The following is a 23,027-nucleotide window of genomic DNA, read 5'->3' as shown; positions in this document are numbered from 1 at the left end:
TAATGCCCAGCTGCAGTGTGCTGCTGGTCCCAAGTTCCCACAGGCTAAGCTGGATTCCTTTCAATCCTAAATATGCTGTCACTCTCCCAATATGGTACTGTGACCCAGATCTTCCACAATTATTTAAAGTGAATCATATCTTCATTTTAAGATACCTGACTTATGAATGGGCTTCATGTATAGGTTATTTATGTACAAGTCCTTCTGATGAGACTAAGGTAAAATTTTCCAAAAATACAAGACAACAGTTATGATAATTAGCAGGAGAGAGTTATATAAGTCAGTCAGGTTCTAAGCGCTCCGAAATGAAACGCTTTCTGTAGGAATGCATTTTCCACAATTTTGGATTGTTGAATTCTGAAGTCCTATCTACCATGTATCCTTAAAGCTACAATTCCAGAAGAGTGATTTTTATTAAATTTCATATTAGGTGTAAGGAAAAACAAATAATATTCTTGAAACAGCTATTAATTATGCCTTAAAACAGCCAAACAACCTTACTGAGTGCATATCTCACTGGTTCACAGCCTTTTTGGACTGGGAACACCTCTCTATAGATCATTTTTCATTTTTGTGAATTGAGTGGCACCACCATTTTTCATTTCTGTACTGTAAAGTCATTATTGTGAACTGAGCAGCACCAAATATTAAAAACTGATTTTTATATTATGGTGCTTACCACCTTGCAGATTGCTGGGCAATGCGGGAGGGGTACTGGCCAGGTAAGGGAGGTGGGGCCGTAAAGTAATTCCCCAACTCTATCCCTACGTCAGTGTCCTCACTGTTCTAGTTGTCTCATGATCCAATGCATTTTCTCTAATTGAGTTAGAGGATACATTATGAAAGTGAGGGAGTTTCTTTAAACTCACAATTTCTGCAACTACTGTAGTAAAAATCACCTCACCCATCACACCTATACTGCCACAAAAAGTAATTCAGAGACCTGTCATTTCAAAGGTATCTATACAGCCCAGCACCACTAAATTTTGGGACACGATAGGGTGTCGCCTACTGTTGCAAGAATAAGGTCCACAAAGCCAAAGCACAGTCTTGCTGTTATCCATTTGCTGTCAAATTCTGGCAGCTATATTCCTATTACCTAGAACACAATACCAAACAATGAATTGACATGTATGCCACACAGGTAGAAACTATACACAACAGTTAGTTCTGGAAAGTAAATAGAGATTTAACTCCAGCAATTCCAGAACCTTAACAGTGGCAGAGACAAAAAAGCTGGGATCCTTTCAAAGTTGCCCTTCTTGATTGATGTATCATTCATACCAGGAAATGCACTTCCATTTAGAGCATCAAGATAAATGTAGCTTGTGTGGATGTCACCATCACATCTGCAGTATATATTATATTAATAAAACCTTTGTACCTTTTTGTTGTGGTGGCAACTGCACATAATCCCTAATCTAAAGAAAGCACTTTGGTTTATGCATGTGTCTTAAGTCCACCCCTGTTCATGAAAGAACTCACGTCTGCGCTTAAGGTAAAATTAAAGTAACCTTAAGCACATACATAAGCACTCTTGATTAGGAAGCTTTTTCCCTATATTGGGAGTATTCCTAACATTTCAAATACCTACTACACTTCTGAACAGCCATTTTACATAAACAGTCCACCTGAGTATGTTTTACAAAGATAGTACAGTTTAAATCATGTATAGAACTCATTCAGAGCTGGAAGCAAACCGTGTACTACTAACCCATTGGAAAGCTGGCAGTTTTCACTGTTAAGACACTTTTGCCACTAACTGTATAAAAGGAAGATACTGAAATGTAACATACCAGGGCTGTAGATTGAATACTCCTCATGCTATACCTTATATCAGTCTGGGAGGTAGTAGAAAGAATAGAAAGCATTAAGCAACCCATATTTGGGAATTAAAATTGGGGCAACTCAAGTTTTTAAAAATTAAATGGTAGCATCAGAAGCTATGCAGTTTTGCAATACTGGACCTTGCCTATACTAGAAAAGGTCTACTATTACTCCTATACTGACATACCCTCCTAGCGCAGGTCTACTATTACTCCTATACTTTACATACCATCCTGAGTTGTTTTGTTGCCATAACTTCAACAGCAGAACCTGGATCATTCCTATCTGAGTGGTTTGTTACCCACTTAAATCTGTTGCACTGGGTTGCCAAATCAAGGGAAACAGCAGTTTGTGGCGGGCTCAACTGCCTCATTCAGCTGCTCATGACTGGTCCCACACAGCTGATCTGGAGGAACAGCAGCCTTTGAAATAAAAGCTGCAGTACAAAGCTTGAGTGCCTCAACAGTCCAGCACAGCTGTTTGCTGCTGCTCTGTATACTCCCAGTTATTTTGCAAATGGTCATTTTCACTAGGAGGGTAAGAACACTAACCATATGAAGTACCCAAGTTCTGCTGTACTAGTTCCCAGAATGAAAGGGGCTAGACAGGGGACTTCAGTTAAACTGCCAGTTGCAGCAGTTGCCTGTTGATCACATTGTAACAAACTCTGGTGATCTATGTATTGGTTAAATGCATACACTTTCAGCCTGTGATGCAACTGCACTCCTGTTAAGTGCACAAAACTGTATTCCTCTTCTTTGCAGCTTATGGCATTCTACTTATTGGGCTGTTATAGTAAAATAAGGCTAATTTGTTACTCAAAGGAAGACTGATAATGGTAGTAATTGGTGCCAATAATTAATTGGCCGTTTTCAACTTTCATAAGATGCATGTTGTATGACATACAGTAATAAATGATTTTTGACAATTACGAAAACCAAGTACCATCTGTGCACTTTGGTTCACTGTACCAGAACGCTACAAGATTTGTATTTATACATACAATGCTTAATGTACCATTTCTCACTACAAGAATCTAGTGTGTTCTCTATAAAAAAATTACACGGGTAGAATCAAATCAAATCACCATCATTTTGTGCTCTTCCATGAACTCATCATCAAAACATAAGATAATTATACAAAACCGAATGGGTAGTTTTCGAAGTCAAGATCTGCTGCCAAGCATCTTGTGATTGTACCAGTGCTATGGAGGGCAAGGTCAGGACCTTTTATGCACAACAAAAGCCAATTCTATTGTGGTTTAGTACACCTGTACATAAGGAAATGACTATTCCACTACCTGCTGATTAATTAGCCAACCCATTTTGCGTACAAATCAATAGGTTCCTTGGAAGGGATTCAGTTAATTAACTAATAATACCATAATTACAAGTTTTTCTAGTGACTAATTAACCAGATTTCACTGTATTAGATGTTCAGAAAGTGACAGGAACTTGCCTCTGAGAGCAGCCACTGACAAGGTTTCTCAGTTTCACTAAAGCCAGGCAGTTTCAAAGCTACTAATACCAAGACACTGACAACACCAGGTGGTTAGCAAACACCTTAATGTTTTCATTAAGATTGGGTAAGTACATACCCTGGATAAACATACAACCTACTTTTCCATATCAAGGCTATTCACATACAGCGTATGGGCAAGCACTTCATAGCCAGTATGACTGTGTCTATACTGTGATCCCAAAACTGACAGGACCACACTTGATGATGCATTCACTAGGAAAGCGAGTTAGTTACTTTACAAGTTAATGCACTTTAAATTCACTTCCCAGCTTACTGTGCACTACTTCCTTAAGCACATAAAACCCTTCTTTTTAACTCTATATATGAAAATAATTTTCCACACTAGGGAAAAAAACCTTTATTATTATATGTTTTCATGGACTCACTGTCCTAACTGTAGTCTCAGACCATCAGCAATTAACAAGGGTGGAGAGGAGTGCCCAGCTCCTAGCTGCTGTCCCAAGTTTCAGTTGCACAGGTTTGGGAAAATACAAAAATGTATTGCTTGGACAAGTGATTCAATATATTTTTAACCACTTTAAATATATACTGAAATAAGGAATATGATACGTTACGATGCAACAAGACGCCACACAGTTGTTACCAGTGTATGTGCATGCCATGGCTGTTTCTGGGAAATAAGCTAAGATTTAACTTCAGTGACTCCAAAATCTTAGTGGGCACATAGATCAGTGGGGGCCAAGCTTTTTGGCAGGCATGCCACAAATTAGCCATGCACCCTCCCCGAGTGCTGCTCCAATGCCCTTCCCCTCCCCGGTTTACTGCTGTGCTTTTTGCTCCCTGCCTTATCTGCCACTGTGCTGCCCGTCATCTCCTTGATCTGCCACATGCCACAAAGAGATTGCCTGTGTTACTTGTGGCCCACATGCCACAGGTTGGCCACTGCTGGCATACGCCAATAGTTGGGATCCTTTCCCAATTGCTGTCCATGATCAATTTATCATTTATGCCAGAAAATGCACTCCCATTCACAACTGCAAGATAAATTTCAATTTCACTGGGTGAATAAGGAAACCTAGCACACTATTTCTCTACTATCCACTAGTTCTCAACTAACCTGAAACAACTGCCCCACAGCACACAAGTAGAGAACTACTGGAAAAAAATAATATTAAGAAGGCCAGGCCTGTGACATACTGAAAATCCAAGACAACTACTACTGCCTTTAATGAAAAGTCACTTAGCATACATAATTATAAAACATAATACATAATTATAAAAATGTAGCTTGCAAGGTGCTCGCACAAAAACAAAATAACACGAATACTTCCATCATAAGACTCAAAAATGTTTAAGCTGCTCTATACAAAAACTTAATATTGGAATATCCTTTTATTAAGCACTTCTCTAAAAAGACTGACATATAACCTGTTTTTCAAGCTGTTAAAATAACTTCTTTGTTGATCAGCATAACTGTTCTATTATGTAAGAGTTTTATTTTATGAAGACTTTCCTAAAAACTCTTGGGGAGAAGGATCAATTTAAAAATTCACCTGAAAGTGTTATTCAATATAGATAAAGCATTCTTTTGGTAAGATCCACATTCACAATAAGGAGGTAGTACAAATGATGAGAGGTTCAGATACAAAAACCAAACCTTACCTCTGAAGTATGATTAAAAATGAAAAAGGGCAGCATTAGAAATTAGGCTGTCGCACTGGTGTGTCTATTCCAAAAGGATTTTATTTGAAATATATCCCATAATATTGACAACTGAAAGCAATCAGTTCTGCTAGCAATTATTATGCATTATCCAAACATAATGCTGCATTATTCACTTTAATTGGTGGCTTACTCATAGTCACCGATTAGGAACTTAATAGCAAATAACAGGAGTACTGCAGTTCAGGATAAAGACTTGGTTACAAGACTACTGCAAGAAAGCTTCTGCTATACTTGACTTCACATTAACTTTTCAAACTATGTAAACCAATTAAAATAGAATACATCTGAAAAATGTATGTTTTTCCAGTAAAATCGTATTAAATTTATACAGCGGAAACTCCTTTTCTAATACCAGCAGCACAGGATCAAATGCCAAAACTTACGTGCTTAAAAGAGACAACCAACAACTTGAAATCTAAACAATTTTGAAATAAGAACAAGAATTAAGAAATCACTGGGCTCAAAAATGGTATAACACATAAAGATCTGTGTTAATGCAGAAAAATAAGAAACTCACATTTCTAAAGAAAAACTCAGAAAATCAATGCTAATACATATTCATAAAGTAGTTAACACCTAGCAATATTAAGGACCAGAAGTACATTTGAGTATATATCTTTAGAATATACACTAGACTTTAATATTGAATTATTATGAACCTTGATGATAACTCTTAGCTAAGCTAACCATCCTATAAAAACCCTATCATGTAACATAAAAAACGTAGTTACAGTAATCTTAGAAATGCTGGAGAACTTAAGTTTTCCCTTGTGAATTCTCTAAACAAGATCAGTGTAAGAGTCAGAACTTTCTTGAGTTTTGAGATCTTCATAAACTTCATGAAAATAAAGATTTTCATAAATTGAAGGAAACTTTACAACTCTTTCATATTATTGCACATGTGACTGCTGCTCATCCATTAATGATAAGGAAGGGGTGACCCTGAGCAGATCAGAAGTGACTACATGGCTCTTGGCACAATGGTGAAGGGAACAGAGAGGTCTGGGTCATATTCTCATTGATCCTTCCATTCAAAGGTAAAGGAACACCTATAAGCAGAGCTATCCAGGAAATCAATACCTGGCTGCATAGATGGTGGTGCCAGCAGGGCTTTGGCTTCTTCAGTGATGGGATGGTACTCCGATAAGGGCTACTGAAAAGAGATGGGTCCACCTGACAAAGAAGGAAGAGTGTCTTTGTATACAAGCTTGCTAACCTAGTGAAGAGAGCTTTAAAGTAGGTTCACCAAGGCATGGAGACAAAAGCCCAGAGGTAAATAAGGAGCCTGGGGACCTGGAAAAAAAAATTAATAAGGGGAAGCAATAGCAGAATCCTTAGCAATGTTCTCAGGGATAGGAAAGGACAGTTAAATACCTGAACCACTAATGCAAGAAATATGGGGAACAAGAAACAGAAAGTATGAAAGGTTCTAATACAATTACAGAATTATAATTAAATTGGGATTACAAAGACATGATGGGAAAGTTCGCATGACTGAAGTATGGTCATGAATGGGTATAGCTTATTGAAAAAGGATAGGTGGGGAAAGAAAGGAGAAAAGTGTTGCTAAATGTACATAAAGATGATCCACATGTATTCAAACGTGCTGTATGAGAAGGAAAGTAAGCCTGCTGAAAGCCTGTCGGCAAAGGTTGAAGAGGACAGCAGCTGGGGGAATATCATGGTAGACATCTGTTAAAGGTCACTAAACCAGGAGGAGGTGGTGAGAGCAAGGTATTTTTTTTAGCCAACTGACGGATTTCCAAATCACAGGACCTGGCTCTCATAAAAGACTTTAATTATCGGTACATTGCTGAGGAAAACAGCACAGTGCACAAGCTGTCCAGCAAATTCCTGTAGTGTTAGGGATAACTTTTTGGTACAGATAATAGACATGCAAACAACTGAGGGAAAATCTCATTGACTCAGTGCTCACAAACAGGGAATTGGTTGAAACTGCGAAGATGGAAGATATCATTTTGCGGCGATTGTCACCCAAGTTAAGGGTTCAAATTCGTAAAAGAAAAAAGGAAAGATGGCAGCAGAACCAGGATGCTGGGCTTCAGAAAAAGCAGATTTCAACAGACTTGAGGAAGCAGCAGTCAGAATCCTCTGGGAGGCAAGTTTAGGGAGGAAATGGAGTCCAAGACAGCTGGCTGTACATTAAAGGGATGCTCTCAAGGGAACAAGTTATGGCAAAGTGACAGAAGAAAGTGAAGCACAACACATCAGCCTGGCTAAACGGCAATTGCTTCAGTGAGTTGAAACTAAAAACAGGAATCCTACAAAAAGTGGACACCAGGTCAGAGTACTAGGAAAAAGTATAAGAGCATCACACAGGCATACAGTGAGAAAAATTAGGAATGCCAAGGCACAATGAGATGCAACTTGCAAGGGATGCAGATGGCAAGAAAAGGGATTCTACAAGCATGTCAAAAGCAAGAGGAAGACCAGAGAAATCACAGCTCCCTTATAGAATGGGGAAGGCAATCTAGATATGAATGATGCAGAGAAGAATGAAATATTTAATACTCTCATTTACTTAATTCTTCACAAATTGAGGCACCTACCACATGACACATGCAGTTTTCAGCAGAGACAGGGAAGGAGACAAACACACTACAACGACAGCAGAACAGGTTAGGGATTATTTAAAAGCTAGATGCTTTCAAGTCAGCAATGATAAATAGGACACACCAGAGTCCTGAAGAAATTGGATGAGATAATTTCAAAGCCACTGGGTATCTTTTCTGAGAACTCACGGAGATCAGGTAAGGTCTCCCACAATTAAGGAGGAATAAGAAGGATCCGAGGAATTACAGATCAGCCAACATGACCTAGATACCTGGAAAGATCAGAGAGCAGGTACTCAAGGAATCTACTGTGAAGCACCTAGAAGAGAACATGGTAAGGAACATCCAGCATGAATTCAACAAGAGTAAGTCACGTTCGCCCAACTTGAGTTCATTCCATGATAAGATGAAAGGTTCTGTAGATGAGGGGAGAGCACTGGAGTGATATACCTTGACTTAAACAAGGCTTTTGACACCATCTCTCATGACATTCTCATTAACAAGTAATGGAAATACAGAGTAGATGAAGTACTGTAAATTGGATATATAACTGGTTAGATCATAATGCTCAATGAGTAGTCATGAATGTCTCAATGTCTAGCTGAGAAGAGGTATCAAGTGGGGTTCCTCAGAGGTCTGCCCTGGGTCTGGTACTGTTCAACACCTCCATTAACAATCTGGATGATGGGACTGAGTGCGTGGTTAGCAAGCTGGTGGATGACACCAAACTAGGTGAAGTTGAAGATGGTCTAGAGGACACAGCTGGACTTGGATAACTAGAGGAAAGGTCTGCAATTAATGCAATAAGATTCAACAAGAAATAGTGGAAAGGCCTGCACCTAACTACATGCACAAATGGAGAGTAAGGAATGACCAGCTAGGCTGCAGTACATCAGAGAAACTGAGGGATACAGCAGACCAAGGGTGCTTAATCCTGACATACGGGCCAGATCCTTATCAACCAGCTCCACTTCAAGATGGGCAGCTAACTGGTAGCATGGGAGCAAGCTCCAGATCTTTGGAGAGCCCTGTAGACTGGATTGTATGGCCCTGCATACTGTACTGGGTGTGGGGATTCAACAAATTTAATTCAGGGCTCAATCTGGCTCATGAAGCAGCCCCGTGAGCAGAGGGCCAAAAGGATAAGTACCACTACAGTAGATCTTTAACTGAAGATGAACCAACAGTGTGTCCTTGCTGCCGAAAAGGCATGGTAGACTGTATTAACAGGAATATCACGTGCAACTCATTCTTCTGTTGTAGTCAGCAGTAGTAAGGCCTTGCCTGGAATATTGAATCTAGTTTTAATCCCCACACTTCAAGAAGGATGTGGAGATTGGAGAGTCCAGTGCAGAGCAACAAAAATTACGGACTCTGGAGACAAGATTTATGAGGCAAGACAGAAAAAACTAGGATTACTTAGTACAGAGAAGAAGAACTCAGGGGGGAATTTGTTATGAATCTTAAATACCTCATAAAGAGGGTGGAGACTGCCTTTTCTCTGTGGCTGTAGGGGACAAAACTAGAAGCAATGACCTCAAGTTTCAGCAGGGAAAATTTGGGTTGAAAATTAGAAGGAACTTTCTGACCATGAGGCTAATCAAGCATTGCACCAGGATACCTAGAGAAACTGTGGAATCTCCATCCTTGGAAATTTTCAAAAGCTGGTTAGACAGACACTTGGCTGGGATGGTCAAGTCAGAAACAATACTGCCTTGAGCAGGGGACTGGACTAGATAGACTTTGTGAGGTCACTTCCAGTCCTACTTTTGTAGGATCCCATTCCTATAATCACATAATCCCAAATACTGATCCGGGTTTTTTTTGTTTTTCCATGCTGCAGAAGATAAAGACATCTAATACCAGATTCCTTGATGCTTGGACCAAATTCCAAAAAGCAATTTTGAATCATGAAACATTTGGAAGTATTTTTCCAATCCAGTCCTAGAGTGTGTTGCTTATTTTGTAATCCAAACACTGTAACAATGCAATCATCACCAACATTACGGCCTTAAGTTCAACTTTGAAAGCGGTTTGCAGTAGCACATATTGGCTAACAACAAAATTTTGCCCATCTATAAATAGGTCTTCACTTTACTTCTTCCTGACTAAACTACAAATTCACTTAAAGCTTCAAAAACAGTTGACTGGGCCATAAATTGAGAAATACCTCACAAAAAGTGAGAAGTCCATTCTTTACAGTTATCCAGGTGAACCCCAAATATTCTACCAAGTACAATGTGCCTGCTTTGAAGCAATGTAAATTCTGAATTATTGCTGCTTCTTTTTTTAGTGAACTTTCAAGCATCACAACATTCTGCCCTTTCACATCTAATGAAGTGAGTTTCAGCCTATAAAAGTTTGTGCCATCTCTCTCACACATGCACACACTTTGCTTTATATATAAAGTGTAAATCTACCCTGTGTTCTAACTGCTAGATAGTTTCAGTATTACATTTAATTCTTAACATGGTTATCTTCCCTCTTTTTCTTAAACAGTGAAGCTACAATATAAGTCTTTTACAAATTTTATAATTCCTATCTACAGCTTTTAGATATTTTGCACTGGCTCCAAATAGCAAAAGATAGGGCTGGGGACACCTTGGAGACTAACTGGTTCAGAGAAGCATGAACTTTCCCATATGACAAAGTAGGCTGCCACCTACAAAGACATGCTGTCAGGGTATTATGTGGATAAATTATCCATTATGTCCCAGCCTGCTTTCATATTACCGGTATTATTGTCAGCTTCTATTTTTTTCCTCTTCTAATCAATCCTCTCTAGAACTTCATATATTTCACAGATACACTCTTTAATATTCCAGTTCTCTCCCACTTCAGTAAACTTTGCAAAAAACAGATTTAGGTATATTAAAAATAGATTCCTTCTCCCTGTACATTCATACACAGCTCTCCAAATACTACCAAAGCACTTCACTGATTGTTTTTGTGCACAGTCTGCATTACACATGCACTCTCTCACGCTGTAAGAGGCTTGGCTCATATTCATTCTCTAACAGAGTAAGAGGCTTGGCTCTCAAAGAATGCCTGCTGGGTAACTTGTATAATGGTCTTGTTTAAACGCTGCCTACCAAATACTGCATTCAATGACTGATAATAGAGTACCAGAAGTTTCTACTGCACTCACAAGAGCTCAATTTTTTGTTGGTATGCATATATATTCCTGCTTATAAATAAAATTATTAGTGGAAGTCTTTTCCATGGAATTGGTTGACAAGCCTGTTTTCCTACTGAACTCCAGTGTACAGCACTTCTAGACAGTCATGTTAAAACAGCAAAACAACTCCAGGATGCAGAATGTTTGTTACAAGTGCGACCAACTTCCATTGTCCTCTACTTCAAGATCTTTTTCTTGACTTTAATTTCCATTCACAGTGTATTTTAAAGACTTGCAAAGCATTTAATGTATGCTAGGTTATGTTTGGTCATCCCAACAGCATTTGGAAACGCCTATTTCATTTACCAGGGATTGCAAAATACATTCATCTGAATGACTTTCAGTGTAGAAATGCTCTTATGTGTTGGAAAACAGCTGTATCACTTTTGATGAGGAAGAGGGAAAAAAAGACCCTCCATACTGCAATTTATTTTTATACAGCTTACAAAAAGTACCTATTATTTTCTGAATAGCTTCCCTTTCAAGCCAGTTTGCACTGTTCATTAGAAACAAATACGAGGCACTGGAAAACAAAAAGCTAGGGCACAATCTATGTCAAGTGCCTATGCCCAAATTTCAATTAAATGCTCAAGTCAGATGATGATCATTTCAGTCTACAGGATCTTCGTAGAAGGTTAAAATAAACTTAGTAGTGCACGTTTTCAGAATCACACATAAGAACACACTTCCACCCAACCAATTTTATCAAACTTTTACAAAACAGACTGTGCTATGAAAAAAGTTTTATTGTTACTATTTAAGGCTAATTTCAAAGATGAATCTATTCACACAGTCATGTTAAATCAGTTTTAAAAGATGTTTAAAAGTTCCTCTCCCATTTTTAAACTATCATTGAGATTAATCTAATTATCACTAGCTGATAACATTTTTCTTGCTCAAAGCAAAATAATTTGACCTATTTAACCATGAGGAAAAGGACAGTGCCTTCAGAAAACAGTATAACATACCTACCAAAAAGGTCATCAACTTGGTGAAACATAAAAGCAAGCTGTTCTTCCTTAATAACCAAAGTCCTTTCTTTTTCAGAGGCTCCAATTGTGTTTCAGTAATTGGTTATCCAATTACTCTTTCTTTTAAACTCAATTGTTCTACAGATATTCAGTATTTACAGCGTTTTGCAAAACTGCTCATTAGTTAGAGTGGATATGTTTAACTATCAGAGATGCCTACAAGACGTGATATGCTCCTCTTGGCTCTTTTGTAAACCCATATTAACATTTTGCATTTTTCAGTGGTGATGCATTCATCCAAAGTGGATGATAAATGACTAATGGACAGTAATATCAGTATTCATCTTTAGATTTGTTTACGGTACCATCAACTAAAGTAATAATCAATATTATTTTGATATAGTCTTAAGCAAAATTATCTTCTTGTCACACTGACATAGTATCTGTTAGTATTATGCAAAAACAACTCTAGCTTTGATATCTACACACATGGAGGATTCTACATAATAGTTTTACCTAATAATTTAAACTATATAACAACATTACACTATATAATAGTTTTAAGAAAGTGATTTTAAACATTCACTTCAACTAATTTAGTAGGTCATCCAGTTGCTGTTCTCAACTGACCTATTTTTCTAGTCCATAACCTACTCAAAGCTTTCGTGGCATCTTGAATAAATCTTCTCATAGGGCAGTGTAGCATCTACCTTATGATAGTATTTTTTCTTCAGAAATACTGAAGTTCACAATACTTAGGATACCCTTCAATAATATCCATGAACCTTGGCACGGCAACATGGAGAGCTACAGAACTATATTGCAATAGCCAAGGAAGACAGCCATATTAAGGATTAAGGTAAGAACTGACTGCCTTGGTGTATGTGATGCAAAGAATGGAGGATAGTATACATCTTTTGGGGGTACCTGGCCCACTTTCCTTGAACCACCTGTTAGTCTGGGTGGAAAAGTTCCCAAATGCAGCTGTTCTGACCCCTTTAACCTCCAACAGTATGCAACAGCTGTGGAAGCAGCATTACCTCTTGTACCAAAATGTATTTCCCCCTGGCTTCCAGAATTTGCTAGGCAACAAAAGCAACAGGATAGACAATTTTCCAGAGTTTATATTTCACCAAAAGCCAAATGGGATTTCACAAGGCAGAGATATGGTTCACAACCTGAGGGGATTCTTTTGCTGTTGTAAAAAAAATAGAAGCACAAGACTTTTATAAAGAAAAGATTATATCCATCTTTTAAAACTTACTCTTAATCAAAAGAGTCAGTTTTATTTAATACAGGAGGTTGCTACCAGCTCCCCTGTCACAAAAAGTGGAAACTTGCCCATATTGCCAGGGAGCAAGAGAACTACCTGGTCACCAGGGAGAAAAATATCAGGAAGACAAATGTATGTACTGAAACACAGCTAACAAGAGACATAAAATGCAGGAAAAAAAAGCATTCTATAAATATGCCAGACTTAACAAGCTGACCAAAAAATACGTAAAACACTTTACCAAATGCAGAGAAGACTAAGGTATTTTATGTCTTTTCTTCTTCGGTCTTCATGAACAAAGATGATACATGATAGGGAAGAAGATAAGCAACCTGGGGTAACAGAAGAGAAGGTTACCCACCACTCAAGAGAAGCTGGACAGGATGCATCTCAGAATATGCAAGGTACAGGCCAAGCTAATTACAGAGTCATTGGCTACAACCTCTGAGAACTTGTGGAGGTTGGGTAAGGTGCTGGATGACTAGAAAAGAGTAAATACCATTTCTATCTTCAAGAAAAAAGAGGATTGAGGAAACCAGAGACCATTCAGTTTGATCTCAGTACCTGGAAAGACCACAGAACAAGTCATCAAAGAAGCTATTTTTAAACACCTAGAGCAGCAGTTCTCAACCAGAGTGCCACAGCAAACTGGAATGCCACAAAACCTTTGAAGAGAGCTGCAGACTGAGGAGATAAGCAGATAAACACAAGCTCAGGCTTATCTCTGCCTTGCCGTTTCTCCTCCAATGCCCGGCTGCCTCTGGAAGGAAGTACACACTACAATAAATTAGTTTTTTAATGGGGTGCTGTTCAATGCACATAATTATGGAGGGGTGCTTTGAATTTAAAAAAGGTGGAGAACCACTGACCTAGAGGATAGATAACAAGATACAGGTTCATTCAGAGACAATCTGATTTCCTTCTATGATAAGGTGATGGGCTCCGTGGGTGGGAGAGAGAGCAGCAGATGGGATATACCTGAATTTCAGCATGGTTTTTGACACAATCTAGCATGACACTAATTAGCAAACTAAAGGTATACAGTATAGATGAAGCTATTGTGAAGTGAATAATACATAATTGGTTGGATCAAAGACGCATCTTATTAACTGCTCTGTATCAATGGTTTTCAGCCTATGATCTGCAGACCCCTTGGGTTCCACAGCTTATATCCAAGAGGTCTGCAAGAGATGACTATGATCAATCAAAAGTATGTGAATACCCACACTTACAATTCAAAGGGGTCAACACCTCTGTTCAAAATTTCCAAATGTGTTTGCACCTTCATTCAAAATTGCTTAGGGGTCCAAAAATGAAAAAAAGGTTCAAACCACTGCTCTATATCTACTTGGGAGAAGATATCAAGTTGGATTTCCTAAGGGTCTGCCCTGGGTCCAGCATCATTTATCTTCCAAATCACTAATGAATACATTGGGACTGAATGCTTGCTTAGCAAATTTGCAGAAGAAACCAAATTCGGTAGAGCTGCAGAGACTGAAGGGTACACTTAGGATTCAGAATGACTTAGATAAATTGGAAAAAAATGGTCTGAAGACAAGTACTTGGGGTACTACAGAAAAGAATTTCAGGGTTACAGTGCACCATACACAGAATATGAGCCAACAGTGGACTTGTTACACTATAAAACACAAAAGCATATTGGGTGTGTTAACAGGAACTATTCAAAACTCAAGAGAGGCATTTCTTTCACTCCGTTCAGTACTGGTGATGCCTCTAGAGCACAACTTCCAGTTCTGCGCACCACACTTTAAGGAAGATGTGGACAAATTAGAATGAGTTCAGCAAGTGGAAAGCAACAGAGACTATTAGAAATCTAAGAAACATAATTTGTGAGAAAGGGTTGGGAGAATTGTGATTATTTAATCTAGAGAAGAAAAAAAACTTAAATTGGATATGACAATGGTCTTCAAATACCTGAAGTGTAATTACAAAGAGAATGAAGTCATCACAGAAAATGAGACAAGAAGTAACCATTTTAAATTGCTGCAAGGGAAACTTACATTACATATTAGGAAGAACTGTTTTACTATAAGGGTGGTTGAGCATTGCAATGGACTACCTTACAGAAGTTGTAGAATGTCCATCCTTGGAAGGTTTTAAGAGCAGAATAGACATTTAGGCAAAGATGATCCTGCCTTAAGGAGCAGATTGATTAGATGACCTCCTGAGGTTCCTTCTATCCCTTATTTTCTAAAGCTTTAGTATAAAAATAAGTTAATGCACTGAAGTTACAAATCTAGGGGTACATCAGTAGGGGGCAGGTCTGTCTCCTCTCTTAGCTCATTTACATTTTACTAATTTCAGCAAGTGACTGTATTCTGGGGATATTTTCCCCAGAACCTTGAATTTTGATTTTTCTCCTCTTATAGTGTCAGCAAGGGACTCCCCCATCGAAGATCAGGTATATGCCAGCTGACTAAAAACTCTTTACCTGAAATAATCTTGAGCAAGAAATTAAAAAAGTCCCACTGACTTACACATGCCTGCTCAGCATCTCTGCAGATTAGGCTGAAGCACAGATGAGGCACATATTTTCCTTTTCTCATATTTTAATTACTTTTCCTCAAACTCTAGAAAAGCAAGGCTTGTTAAGTTTCAGTTCCAATTGAGAAACAGGTAAAGACAGACCAAAAAAAGAAGACATTTAAAATGAAGACAGTTGCAAACTGAACTATAATACAGTACAATCGCATCTTATGCGGGGGGTATGTTCCGAAGTCAGCGCATACAGCTGAAATTGCCAGGCTCAACACCAAGTAGCCGCCACCGGGTCCGGACAAGGCGGCCAGCTGAGTGTGAGCCCCCCAGGCATGCCAGCACATGCAGGCAATACCATGTGGCGCCGCACTAAGCGCCATGCCCCGGTCGGCACCCAGCGGCCAGCCCCAGCAGCCAAGCCCATAAAGCTGAATTCGCGCAAGTTAAATATGCGTAAGTTGCGACTGTACTGTACTGATAACCAATACGTACATCTTTAAAAGGGTTTTAATTCCTGTAGCATTTAACCTTCAGGCAAGAGAGGCCAGACCATGGAGATTTTGGGCTGCCACAAAATTGGTCCATCTTTCAACAATCAAGAATAGCAAACAAACTAAATAAATACACTTTTCTATTGAGAGATTAGTTTTACTGAACTAAACACCTTCCTACTTTGGACCTGGTGAATGCAGAAGGGTAGGGAGAGAGAAGGGAATACATCACACAAGCCAAGCAATTTATACTACAAACTTACCTCCAAATCATTTTAAAGTTATACCATTTTGAAACCCAGACCAGAAATTATGTTTCTGGCAGTGGGTCCAAGGCCCCAGTGACCATTTTACTGTCCAGTAACTTATGAAACAGAACAAAGCTGGGAACAAAGGCTGAAAAAAGTCTCTGGAATCTAGCAATAAAATGCCTGGCTTTGAACAACATACCACCTTCGTGTCTTCCTCATATTTCACTACATCGACTTTTAAAACTCTTCGTTCTTATCATAACACTACCCCAAATTCCCTACCATCTACTACTCCACACCTTTATTATGTCCTTGCTTTCATGATTTTTACCTTTAACAGCTCATGTAGTAACTGTATTGTACATAGAGAACATTAGTTCAAAATTTGAATCATGGTTTAAGACAGACTGTTTTAACTCCTACACCCTCTTTATTTGCTATTTGTAAGCCTTTCTTAGGAAAACTGTATGGAACCAGCCAGATAGGCATGCTTACAAAACAATCTTCCATGAGCAATCATGCATAAACAAGAGCACTTGTTACTCATTATTATTTTGAGTTAAAATTTTAGTTACATATTCAAGCAGCAGAAATAATTCCATTTCACTAGTAATCACCCAACATGAGTACACTGTAAAACAGACTGTCCAAACCACGTAGTTAAATACTTATATGCAAGTTAATCAAAATCATAATTTAAAAAGTGACCTAGTTTCAATCACCATTATTCATGTAGAGTAATTTGACTAATTTCAACAATCCAGCATCTATAGCTTAGTCACACCTTTCAAGTAGCATGTATTGTTTATAACACCAGTTTTCAAACTTTTTAGAATGAAGGTACTCCTTGTTAGATGCAAGGCACCCCTTGGAAAATGTCAACTTGTAGCTTTCACGGTTTTGTGTCTGTTTTTTTTGCCTACAGAAAAACAACAGAGCAATTCTCTTTCAAAAAACAACGGTAAGTATTGGAGAACACCCTTGAAAGCATCTTGGAAGGACCATTCTGAAGCATCTGTTTTTCTAAAATGACCAGTCTGCCATTAATCTGAACTGTAGCTAAAACAGGCTGCCAGCATACCAGTGATTCTTTTTAAAATATAGGTACTTATAAGAGCACTTCAGAGCAGGAAGACTGCTTCATCCTTATTTTAGCTCTATTTCATTCCATAGTTATGTCTATGCATATTATAAGCTCCTGCAGCATGGAAATCAACACACCTGTACAATTTTCATTGCATCAAATAGATGGACAGATAAAAACAACACAAGATCAAAGTTCACAACTACAGGAGTTTCTAATATACATAATTATAAATCTGAAGTTAAATTAAACAACAGTGGGATCAATACTATTTACCTTCTTATGAATTTAATTTCTCCACAATACAAAAAAATTCTTAAACCAAATGCCTAAAATTTTAATCATCAAACTATACTTCACGTAAGCCAATTTTATCATGCAAATCATTTGGTCCCATGACTAAAGATCTCATCTAGATGACATATTAAATTATAGTGTACTACTAGTGACTGCTTAATTACTCAAAAGGAATCTGCATAGCCCAAAAGTCTTTCTAAACTTCATGAACATTACTGCACTGTAAAATAAAAGAATGAATTTAGCAGCTTTTAAATGACCATCCACAGTCTTCCCAAGAAATGGCTCCAGAGTACTTTCTGTTCCACTTGTTACATGTCCTGGTTCCACGTCCTGTTAAGTTTACTGTCGGGTTTTTTAACAAAATATGCTACCGGTGGTCCAAAATTACATTTATAAGCCAATCTTGGTATGAAAGTTTATTATTCCAATATGTTATTCTAATTAAGCAGTCTTTAAATTTTACACATAAGCTCACTTCTCCTTCTCACCTTTCAAAGGAAAGAGCGTATCTATGACCCATTCATGGAGCAGTACCATAGTACCTAAATACCTGACACAGTAAGAATAAGGTATTATCAATGCAGAATGTTGTCTAGATAAAGAATGCCCTCATGGACTAGAATAATGTTCATGGTGGTGCCCTGAAGTCTGGCTCAGTTTGAAAACTCAGACCCAAATTCAGGAAACCATTTAAGCCCATGCATAAATTTAAGCTGATAACTAAGTAATTTCCTCAAATTTCTCAAAGTTAAGTTTAGTAAAATGTTATTTTTTTAAACCATGCTATGACAGGGAGCCTAGGTATATAAATTAAATAGGCAGCACAAAACTACTGAGCAAAACAAAACTGTTGGGTCTGACAGTGGAAACAGGGTGGGAAGAGAACCTAGCCTGCAATTTTTACAGAAAATTGCATGCATGCCTTTTTAAATTACTCATGCCAAAAGATATGCAATGTGTAAATCTGTGCATCAAGAACACATCTGTTTTCCCTTTAAATAGGTCCTTTCTAGACAGTTTCTCAAACTTTCATTTGTTTTTTATCTATAAAATCTGCATCGAAAAAGTTCATTTAAAATGAAAGATAGCTAATTCTGGATAAAGTTTTTATTTGATGGTTTGCTTACCTCTGAGGGGGAATATAAGGAGCAGATACTGTTGGCATAACTGTACAGGGTTCAACCACTGCTTTCTTGGCCTTTTTTGTCTTTTTTCTGACTTTTGATGTGGACCTAGCAGTTCTGACTGATCCCTCTTTTCTACACATGCCATTTTTCATTTCAGCTTCGCCATAAATGTTTAGAGGTCTCCGTGTGCAACCTGGTGGAGTATGTACATCACAATAGGCAGTCTTTTTTACAGAGAATGTTGTCCCACTGCCTGTTAGTTCTTTTACAGGTTCCATTTTCATATACAACCCAGCCTTTTGAGCACATGTCACATGGAATGCTGTATAGCAGTTTGCTTTGTGGCACTGGATACAGGCACCAACTCCTTTCTGTTTACAGAGGTAGCATGTTAACTTCCATCTGGCTGGGGGAATGTTCCTGACACCATCAATTGGCTCAATAAAAACTGTATTGGCAAATCCAACTTCTGGAATCCACAAAGCACACACAACATGTCCCCAACGGTCATCATCAGTCTTTTTAAAGGCACCTCCCTTGTTTGGGCATAGCACACAGTCTACAGGCCGAGACCGGGACTGCAGACAGTGTCTACAGAGCCACTGGCCCTCAGGTATATATGGCACCCCATAGCACTCCTGATGTACTGCTAAATTACACATATCACAAAACAGAATTACATTGCTGTTCTGACATTCACCATCCATGCATATACAACACACTGCATCTTCATCAATTAAAGACTGATGATCACCTTGTTTTTGGTTCTCACAATAAGACTCTTTCTCGAACCTGTCCATAAGGAATTCAAACATATTTTGTGATACAACTGACACTCCATCACTTTTTCGTTTTTCATTTATTATTTCTAACCACGCATAATCTTCTTCATCCATGTCATATTCCACTTCATTGTCAAGTTCTTCTGATGACTTTTCAATAAATTTATAATAAACAGGAGGTCTACGAGGGGCAGAAGGTGGACTGTATTCAACAATCCGTACTTTTGGTTCCGGAAGGGGACTTGTTGAAGTGGGTATACCATGTGCACTTGGAAGAGCTTCATTTTTCTTTTTCACTTTGTTATTTTTATGCCGTTTGGCTCTCAAACAAACGGGTGGCCTCTCACTGTTTTCTTTATTGCTGTTGCATTCACTCATTTCCTGGGCAGTAACATCATCTTCTAAAATAATCTCTAGTGGATCAAAGATACTGATCCTATGCAGGCGACCTTCAATTTCTATTTCAACCATTCTTTGAGCTTGAGCATATGTCAAGGTTTCTCGTGTTGGGGAGTGTTTAATACTGCATGGGGAAGAAGAATGTCTTGCTGCAGATACTCGATGACATCTTCCTTTCCTCCTCATTTGGTAACGATTACCTAAAATTATAGCCACAATTACTATACTGAATGGTAAATATTTATCTCATAAATTATGAACAAGTAATCTAGTAAAAACCTTTCCAATATACATACAGATACACACTTTAACTTCATGCATATATATGTCAATGACTAGTATGGATTTGAAAACTGACTCTGGCTTAATGACTAGCAGAGTTTGGGAAATTACTCAAAAAAATCCCTGTCTTGATCAGACTCTTGAAATGAATTTCACCTACTTTGCTAAATTTAAAAAAATCACTCAAGCAATGAGTCGAAACATCACAAAAACTATGCAGACTATAGCTTGGTGGACAGATTTTTGCTTCTGCCAAATATCAACAACTACCTAAGGGTGGAATCAAGATGCACCAATTTGATAATGGCCCAAAAACTGTTTCCAAAACCCACCTACTACAGTATTAAGCTTGTGGCATACTATAACAGAATTAATGACACCAATATAAAATTGCTAATGGTTATTTATCTTTAGCTTTAAGAAAAACAAGTCTGTTTTCGTGGTCTAGCTGATTCAACAGCAGAGGAAAATTCTATTCCATAAATATGTTTACAAAAAGAATATGGATGGAAAAAAGATTATATAGTTTTATTTATTTTTAAACGTTTATGGTTTTTGTATATATTTATCATACCTTACATAAATTGCACACTTACTCTTTATAAAGAGTCACAAGGATGCACACATGCCTAGATCTGAAAAGTATGTCCTTTCTACACTTCTGTTCCTACCTATCCCCAAACACCCAGTTGCTATCCCTGTCCCAAAAAATTTACTACTCTGCATGTTTTCATACATGTGAACTGCTGCCATCAGCTTCTATTTTTACTACTAATTCTACTTAATACAAATTGCTATAGAAAGACATATAATACACAGTACAACATACATTTACCACATAAGATGAACAAATTTAGAACACTGGTCCACCTATACACAGCTCATTTTTCAAAGGATTACTAAAAATAGAGTTTTTTGCACATTTGCATTTCAGACCAGACCTGCTCATCTGACAAGTTTTAAAATAATTTTTCCTACCGTCAGATGTTTACCTACATAAAGTCACATACTTGATTATTTGTAGCATAAAGGCAAGATGGGAAAGCATGATTAAGGAAAAGGAAGGAGCAGGAATGCATATCATCTACTTAGCATCTCCTAACTCCTAAATCTGGCCCCATTTTCCAAACTTAAAAAAAAAAAAAAAGTCTCCATTTGTTTTGTTTTCTTGGTAAGTGTAACAGTGTTACTTTAGAAAACAATAAACTAAGCAAAGTCTACAACCATATTAAAGGTAAATTTAACTCAGATCCAGCCTATTTCTAGCAATCACTACAGGGCAACATATAACTTTCATCATGTCTAGATAATGAACAAGTAAACAACTAAAGTTTTCCCTCCTTTTATGGGTCTTCCTGAACCATTTTGTTTCATTTTGTACATTAGCACTTCATTAACCAAACTGAATTTATACCAAAGAAGATTTAACTAACACTTCCTATAACAGGCCCAATAACTCAGTATAATATAGAGGTACTGACCATTTAATTGTGCCCCAAATATAGTTCCCATACATCACAGGACAGGCTAGAATCCAAGGACACGTAACTTCTATGATGACCCCAATTTATGTTTCAATAAAAACCCACATATATTTCAACTTCCTTCTGCAGTGTTTTGAACCCATTCATATGTAAACCCAAGATGAACCAGTCAGGTTTCATTTTCAAATACAATGGTGCCAAATCTTCTTGGCTGGAAGGCAGGATGAGCAGTGCCCAATCCCTTTGCAGGGACCCAATCCAACAACACGGGCAGGTGCAATGGGGCCCCATCTGGGCACACGGAGTGGGGAGGGGGACAGCCTGACCCCAACCCAGCTATGCAGAGAAGATGACTTAGCAAGCCCAACCTGCCCCTGTGGAAAAAAAGTCATGACTCAGCCCCAAAGTAGCTGTGCAGGGTGAGGGGGTTTGACTGTGGAAGGAAGGGGCGTGGCGGGACCACAACCCTAGTCGGACAGAGGGAAGGGGGCATAGCTTGGCCCCAATCTGGTGGCGTAGAGCAAGGGTTGTGACCTGGCTCCAGCCTGCCCTACAATCTGAGATTTTGGCAGCAGAGAGCAGAGGGAGTAGTGCTACTGCTCCTCCACTGCCTAATTTCCTGATCCATGGGGAGCCCCCCCCAGGCCAGACTCCAAGTCTCCAGGGGCTGCATTTGGTTGAGCACCTAAGCACAAGTCAAATGTGAAGCACGAAACAGACAAAGGACAGATTTATTTTTAGTTTAATTTAGTTGCAACAGATCCATATGTGAATATTAAGTTTTATTAGGCAACCCTAACTCCAAGGAGCATCTAGTGACCGTATCCAAACAGCCATAAATATACCTGCAAACACCAAGGATGCAGATCACGAAGCTGCCTGCCTCTGAGCTCATATTGGAAAGGACAAACAATGGCTTTTTATGAGGGACTATCAAAAAGCCCATGTGTGATTGATCCACATCCCATTCCTCATCGTCTCACCTGTTCTAATGGTGGAGAAAGCACCTCCCTGGACAAAGGCAGGCATAAAACTGTTTTCTCACATATTCCAGTACTGAGAAAACACCTCCCCCAACTCCCTCTCAAGGTACTGAGGAAGTGGGTGATCCTGGAGGCAGGTTGAGGGGGGGGAGGGGAGGAAGGTAATGCTGTAGGTCTCCCTCAAATGGCAGTCAGGGTCTTTTCCAACCCTGCACCCTGCCCTCACCCTTTGGCCCCTAGGTCTTTGCTGGCGGTGACAGAGCAGGACACGAGGATGGCCACTAGCCCTCTCCTCTCACCTGGCCTTACATGCCCC

General features: G+C 38.6%; 1 protein-coding gene across 1 annotated transcript in view; it reads right to left on the bottom strand.

Annotated features, from left to right (window-relative positions):
• BRD1 (bromodomain containing 1) overlaps window positions 1-20,187 on the bottom strand; it is an 85,237-nt gene extending 65,050 nt beyond the window's left edge. Inside the window, exon 1 of the mRNA XM_019543960.1 lies at window positions 18,782-20,187. Coding sequence (XP_019399505.1) covers window positions 18,782-20,148 — 1,367 coding nt within the window. The 5' untranslated portion in view covers window positions 20,149-20,187. The remainder of the gene's footprint in view (window positions 1-18,781) is intronic.
• Window positions 20,188-23,027: the final 2,840 nt, after the last annotated feature.

This window comes from Crocodylus porosus, unplaced genomic scaffold (genome assembly GCF_001723895.1).
Source record: "Crocodylus porosus isolate Cpor-Errol unplaced genomic scaffold, CroPor_comp1, whole genome shotgun sequence".
NCBI classification, from domain to species: Eukaryota; Metazoa; Chordata; order Crocodylia; family Crocodylidae; genus Crocodylus; species Crocodylus porosus.
Note: the sequence above shows the minus strand (reverse complement) of the source record. Positions and strands in the feature narration are given on the sequence as shown.